This window comes from Penaeus vannamei, chromosome 20, assembly GCF_042767895.1.
Source record: "Penaeus vannamei isolate JL-2024 chromosome 20, ASM4276789v1, whole genome shotgun sequence".
NCBI classification, from domain to species: Eukaryota; Metazoa; Arthropoda; class Malacostraca; order Decapoda; family Penaeidae; genus Penaeus; species Penaeus vannamei.
The window spans coordinates 14,595,891-14,603,390 of NC_091568.1; the positions used below are offsets into that span (position 1 = coordinate 14,595,891).

A 7,500-nucleotide genomic window follows, 5' to 3' on the forward strand; every position below is an offset into this window, starting at 1 on the left:
CGAAAGACTCCGACAATCGCTGCAAGCCTCCTTTCTAATGTCCATAACTAGTAAGGTACGGTATACATTTCCTTCTTTTCCGTCCTTTCTCAACCATGACATGGTCCCCTGTGTCCCCCCCCCACTCTCTCTCTCTCTCTCTCTATATATATATATATATATATATATATATATATACATACATATATATATATATATATATATATATATATATATATATATATATATATATATATATATATGTATATACATATATATGCATATTCTTTTCTTTTTCACTCTTCTTTCAAAGGAGTCAGGAGAAGGTTAACCCCGTCTTTTGGCCTCAGCAAACCCAAGCCAAAGTCAGTCTTAATCTCCTCGTGTCCGGGTGCCACGTTTATGTCCGAGGCAAGGAGCATCTTGGCCAGAGCTACTTTGGCTTCCATGAGGGCGAATCTCATCGCTGCAAAGGAAGTGAAATCTATATAAGTGATTTATTCCTTATTACTTATGGATATTATTATAAGACTTATTAGTAGAAAAGGCTCGAGAGAGAGAAGCCACAAGTGAGAGAGAGAGAGAGAGAGAGAGGGAGAGTATAAAAGGTGTTTAACCTTCTATATCTGACACTGATGGGGCAGGATATATACTACTTATACGGCTTAACTCTTTATTGATGAGCTACCCACACGAGTAGAAATAAACACGATACGAGACTGGTGACTGCGGGGTGCGGTGCCCGTATAGTGAGGGCACAGCTGCAGGTTGTCAGCAAAGAGGCAGGGTCGTTCTCAGGAGAAAGTGTGTCTAATTGAGTCTCTGAGTGTATCTCTGAGACAGAAATCAAGCTGGGTCACTTTATATTCGTCAAACGATGGGCAGAACGATGGGGGTTTGGCGTGGGGTGTATATTTAGAATTACCCGTGGCATGGAACAGCAAGGAGTCCACATGAACTCACATGGCACAGTCTATTTACTTTCATGATGCAATATGCTATTTAGTATGTTATAGAGAGAGGTATATAAATAGAAAGAACTATCGAAACAAGACGAAATTATTCCCAATCGACATCTTACTCCCAAACCTCAGGTTATCTCACCTATACAGTTCCTGGGTCCGATTCCGAAGGGTATGTGCGTGAGGTGGGTGATGTTCGCCTTGTTCTCGGGCAGGAAGCGCTCGGGGCGGAACACCTCGGGCTCGGGCCAGTACTTCGGGTCCCGATGGATTTGAAAGAGTGGACATGTCACCACCATGCCAGGCTCGATGGTCACGTCCGTGCCGGGGATCCTGCAATTATTTAAGGTTAGTTATTAAAGAAGTATGCGTGTGCCATATATATATATATATATATATATATATATATATATATATATATATATATATATATATATATATATATATATAAACAGCTACGCAGAAAAATATTTTTTAGAAAATCATGCTAAACATTCTGACTTATTAAACACTGATTTGCAAACTACTTTTGGATATGTTTAGCTTATCCTGATATTACAAGGCAAATTCCATCCCTTACAGGAATAAAATCGTCATCTCACAGTGAATCAATATGGATTCTGGAACGACATTCGAAAATGAATTAGAGCAAGACAGATTCGAAACTCATACACACACAGATATATATACATGTGTGTATGTATACCTGTATATCTACATTCACACACACACACACACACACACACTCGCACACACACACACACACACACACACACACACACACACACACACACACACACACACACACACACACACACACATATATATATATATATACATATATATGCATATATGCATGAATATATATAAACTGTGAAGGTTATGAAATTAACCTCTACACAAAACTGCTTTTGTGTTGAAACACTGGAATGGCAACAACAATATACTATATCATACGTCAAAACATAAATATATACACTAAGAATACACAAGAAGAAAGAATCAAATATAGTAGAAATAGGAATAATTAAGTAACACAATTTGCAAATAATATCAACGAGTAGCGAGGTGTGGGTTTTCCAGCTGGGTCAGAATTCCCGAGTGATGAGCTGCAGTTGTCCAAGAGCTGGGGTTCTGGCAATGGATTGGTATCCGCCATGGACTGGCATCAATCTACTCTTTAAGGAGCTTTTGGGTGTGGGCGTGAGTGCCCACAGGTCTGGCTGGGTGCTGGAGATTGATGGAGAGAGCCGAGGCGGCTCCCCCTCTCTTTTTTTAAATACTAGAGAAGATAATCTTCAGATTCTCGAAGGAAGAAAAGGAAGAAGAAGAAGAAGGCTAAGATAATAGCTAGCTACCTAAAATGAAGAAATAGAGGGAGATGATGAAAGGTGGGGGGCGTAACCCCTTGCTAGACATAAATTGGAGTTTTGATCAGCTATATGTTTGTTTGTTTGTTTGTATTACATAGTTTCCTATGTACACAAATAAGATAAAAGTGGATCATAATTCCTTGTTCCCTTCACCTTAAACAGATTTTTATATACAAATAAACAAGAAACTTTGTTTTCCACATTCATTCACTCATGCCCAGACATGCCATACACATGCACGCATACATACATACATACATACATACATACATACATACATACATATATATATATATATATATATATATATATATATATATGTATGTATGTATGTATACATGTATAAATACACATTCACAAACACGCTTGCATACATGGTTATATACATACATGCCCACGAACATATACGCCTATGAACGTACACACTTATATACATACTTGTGCATACATATACACATATATATATATACATGCACATACATACATATATATATATATATATATATATATATATATATATATATACACATACACATATGCATATATATATACACATACATACACGCATACACATCCGTGAACATATGTATGCTCCTAGGTACATGCACACTCATGACCAGCACATGCACATACGTATACTTCGTGAACATATACTCCCATGAACGTACACCCTTATACATATACACATGCATATATATATATATATATATATATATATATATATATATATATATATATATATATATATATATATATATACATATACATACACACACACACACACACACACACACACATATATACATATACATATACATATACACATATGCATATATATACATATATACATATACACATATTCATATATATACACATATGCATATATATACATATATACATATACACATATTCATATATATACACATATATACACGCATACACATCCGTGCACATATGTATTCTCCTAGGTACATGCACACTCATGACCAACACATGCACATACATACATGTTTTTTTCCCGTAGGTTATCTCCATCCCACCTATTCTCGGAGTTTATCTGTCGTTGTGTGCGGAGGTTGAGGACAACTTCCGCACACTCACGATATATAAAAACCGATTCGTCGGTGAGTTTATAAGATAACCCGTCTTCAACTCGCCTCTCTATCCTTCGTCTCGGTCTCCTCACTCGCGCCAGAGGAGATCGTGGCGTCGGCTGCGAGAGGCTGGTGAAGTGACTGCTTCTAACTCCTCCGTGTTGCAATATTGTCGTGCTGAACTCGGCCCAGGCACCGGAGCTTAAGTGGGGCTGATCTGTGCCAGCTACCCGGGAACGAGGGGAGCCTGCTGATGGTGAGGGCGAGAGGACAGGCTGGACCCAACCTGGGGGAAGTATGCCACGCTGCAGGTTTCGGGGGTCGACTACAAGGTGACCTTGGCGCCGCGGGATGGAGGGTTAGGGCTTTTCCTGCTTCGGATTGGCTGAGGCTAGTTCGCTCTTAGGTCGACTTTGCCCCCAGGTCTTGGACCGAAGATGGTCTGAGATTGGTCTGATGCCCTTCTAAATGCCATGCCCTAACCGCTGTGGACTATCCACGCCCCCCACCCCCAACCATGGTCATGACCTGTGATCATGACCTAGACCCAGACAGACTCTCCGAGCATCTCCGCTCGGACGCTGTTTACCCTGGGGGCCATCGCTCCAGGCCCCCCTGCCCGGGGGGGGCCTGGACACTTGCAGCTTCAACCGTCCTCGCTACCAGCTACCAACCACCTACTCCAATGAATGCTGCGACCAGAACGTGCCTTTCCCTACACAACTAAGTGAGGGACCCAACCAGGGGCCGTATTGAGCAACACTTTACGAGATCGTAAAGGGTTTGTTTACATCGTAAAACAAGCTGCTCTCTCGTTTCTCGCAACAATCGATTCTAGAGCTGCATCAAGAATTTCACACTTGAAGGTGTCCCACAGAAGTACAGGGTCTCTCAGATTGTCAAGTATTGTGAAACGACTAGAAATTACCTCAGCAACCCTCTAGGCACACTCCCCCTCCCTCAGCCTGCCCAAATGAAACACTAGGATGATCATTGGACCGATGGGGAGTTTTAAAGTGGACCCAGAGGGTAGCCACAACCAATCTATGGTCAGTACCACAGAACTCGGCACTCCTATACACCCTGTAGTTCTAGAGGATCCTGCAGCGAGTGCTAATAAAGATGTGGTCAATGTCCTTGGCTGCAATACCAGCATCACTGCACCACGTCCAGTCATGTGGGTCTTAGTGCTGGTACCAGGAGCCAGAAATTCTCAATTTCTGGGACCTTGCAAAGTCCTTGAAAAGGAGGCTATTCTCGCTGCCGGCATCAGCTCCCAAACCATGGGGACCGACAGACATCTGATAGCCAGCTCGATTCGATGACAGCCAAATACTGCACTGGTCACCCAGAACAATACGAATATTTCACCGAGGACAACTGACTGACATAGATGCAAGTTTGGCATAAAACATCTCTTTCAAATCGAGTTTACAAACACCAGTAGGAGTGTACACAGCATTAAGAGATGAATCTAAATTCTAGCATCAGTCTTGATATCATTATATGCTCATCGATTGGAGTACCAAGGGTTGGATTCTGCTGAAGATGACTATAGCTACTCCCTGAAGATGGTGACCAGCGCTGCGGCCTGACTAATAGGTGTAGCCACTTACACTAACTGTGCCACTGCCAGGTCTCCTCACCTCCAAGAAAGCAGCCACTTCAACTCTCAGCCACCCTAGTTCTCTCGACAGTAGAGGCAACCAATCATCCTGATGCAAAGAACGGATGTTCCAAGCCCCAACCCTGACTTCCCGCCCAGGTCTAGCCTCAGACAGTCACTGCGGGTGGACACCACCTCTCCTAATGCTGCCCCATACAAAGGGGGTTGGCAGGCTGCAGGACCCAACATCTACCTGTGGAATTCCCTTGGGCATAGCCCCACAAGCTTCACTCCAGGCTGGCGGGACGAGTAACTCCAGCTCCTATCCTGCGCTCCAGCAGTTACCCACCCTATGGGGCCCACATCCCCCCTCACTTGCTGGGCAGGAGGGGTATTTCCCTTCCTCCTAGCATTTACATTTATATTTGACACTGCACATGGGATTTATCTGGGGGGAAGAGGATTGACAAGGCTTCCCATTACCCCAGGGAGCATAGAGGCAGGAGTTGGTACGAAGCCAGGGCGTGTCCACATGCCAGTGGGCCATAACCCTGAACCTCTAGAACTTCCTGCTGCTCCGAGATGCCCTACTGTTTAACCTGGGACCACAATGTACCCAGTTTCCTTGGGAGGCCACGAGGAGGCACTGCAGAAGTCTCGATGATGAAGAGGCTGTTAGCTGACAGGGGAGGCTTATGCAGAGTTGCTCCCTTTTTTGCACAAGGCTAGCCAGCTGTGGCAGCTGCTGCATGCAAGCACTTAACACTATGCTACTACACCATCACTTCACATCAACCTGAGCGTGAAGCACCCACCTCTGTGTATGTATGTATATGGATATTTATGTGTGAGTGCGTGAATAAATAACCTCTCTGATAGGGACTCGAAACTTTACTCTTGTATCAGGCAACTGCAAGACGAATGCTGCACCACTAAGTTACGCAACCCACTAAAAGGAGTGTGCAACTAGGAGTTAACTAGCTCCCATAGATATTACCTATCTACACACACGCACATATATGGGATACATATTAAGTGTATAACTAAAATGGAATTCACACATAAACAAACATGTCCGGACACAAATGGTAGAACGTTTATAGAATTTACACATAAGTAGGCCTATATTCACAAAGTTTGAGATTTGAAGTATTTTGAATAGGTCTTACTTGTATTCCTTCACACACTTGCGCTCCAGGAAAAGCCCCGGTGGGTACAGGCGAAGGGTTTCTGAGGGAGAGAGAAACGGAAGGGTTAATCGCACTCAGAAATGAATGGCTTGGCAACTCAGATTCTGGCACATTTGAGTTCCTTCATTCTCTTTTCTAACAATCTCCCAGAAGCTGATGTTTGATACTTCAGTTTTTATTATTATTATTATCACTATTATTGTCATTATCCGGGATGAGTTGCCAGTTTATCCTTTTCTCTTTCCCGAAGTTGGACCGAGTACTTTACTGCCTGCCAATACGAATAATCTTTCAAATAAGACAATCTGGGAGACTTACCCATGATACAGGCATCAAGATATTTGGCTTCCATGATCCCCTGGTAGGTTATGTCGCCGTGTTCCTCAACCATTTCACTCATCTCCTGACGAAGGCGCTGCTGGATCTCTGGGTGCTTGGCAAGCAGGATGGACACAAAGGCCAGCGTGGAGGCTGTGGTATCGTAACCGGCAAGCAGGAACATGACACTTTGGGAGATGATGGTCAGTTCATTCAGGGCTGCAAGAATGGAAAGTGTGTGCATTTCAATCACTACCTGGGGTAAATGTGATATGTTGTACGACGTAAATATTGTGTACTTTTTAAAAAAATTGTATGATGCACAGGTATATTGTATGATATAAAAATCCTTTAAGTTGTAAGGTGCTACGTACTTTGCTTAGACGTGGATGATTTATTGTCGTCCTGCACTGCTGAGATTCCTTCAGCATCGCCAGTGGAAACTTCAGCTTCTAGCAACAGATCCAAAAAGTCTCCCCTTTTATTTCCACTTTGCCGCGCTCGCATGGTCTCACGGGCAACTTCCGAAAAGAAATCAGTAGCTGGTGCTGAAAATCTCATGTCCAACATCTTGGCAAGTTTAGGAAATACACCCAGGAAAGCAAATCTCCATATCCTTTCCGGTGTAATTTGGAAAAAAGTGTCAACCTTTTCAGCAAATTCTGGCTTTTCACCCACCAGTGAGTTGCATTCAATACCAAAGGCACAGGAGGCGATTGTGTCCAAGGTGAAGCGGCCAAAATTATACTTCATGTCGACAAAGGGCTTGGTGCGAGCTTCCTTGAGGCAAAAGGAGACGAGTTGGTCGGCCTTCTTGCACACGAGCGGGAACATCCCCTTTATTTTGCCGGACGTGAAAGTGGGAGACATGATGGCTCTCAATTTTTTCCACTCTTCACCTGTCTTCATAGACAACATGTTGGCCATTACTCTGTCCTTCTTGCTCGGCATGTTAAAGGTCCGTCTGTCCATAAAGTG

At 43.2% G+C, this 7,500-nt stretch overlaps 1 protein-coding gene across 2 annotated transcripts in view; it reads right to left on the reverse strand.

Moving 5' to 3' along the window:
- Nucleotides 1-7,500, reverse strand: part of LOC113822834 (cytochrome P450 9e2) — a 13,844-nt gene that overhangs the window by 1,046 nt on the left and 5,298 nt on the right. For both annotated transcript variants that reach the window (XM_027375382.2, XM_027375370.2), the window contains exons 3-7: nt 6,897-7,500; nt 6,523-6,741; nt 6,184-6,244; nt 1,084-1,274; nt 1-445 (exon numbers count right to left, since the gene is read on the reverse strand). The exon at nt 1-445 is cut by the window's left edge and continues 1,046 nt beyond it; the exon at nt 6,897-7,500 is cut by the window's right edge and continues 114 nt beyond it. In XM_027375382.2, coding sequence (XP_027231183.2) covers nt 276-445; nt 1,084-1,274; nt 6,184-6,244; nt 6,523-6,741; nt 6,897-7,500 — 1,245 coding nt within the window. In that variant the 3' untranslated portion in view covers nt 1-275. The remainder of the gene's footprint in view (nt 446-1,083; nt 1,275-6,183; nt 6,245-6,522; nt 6,742-6,896) is intronic.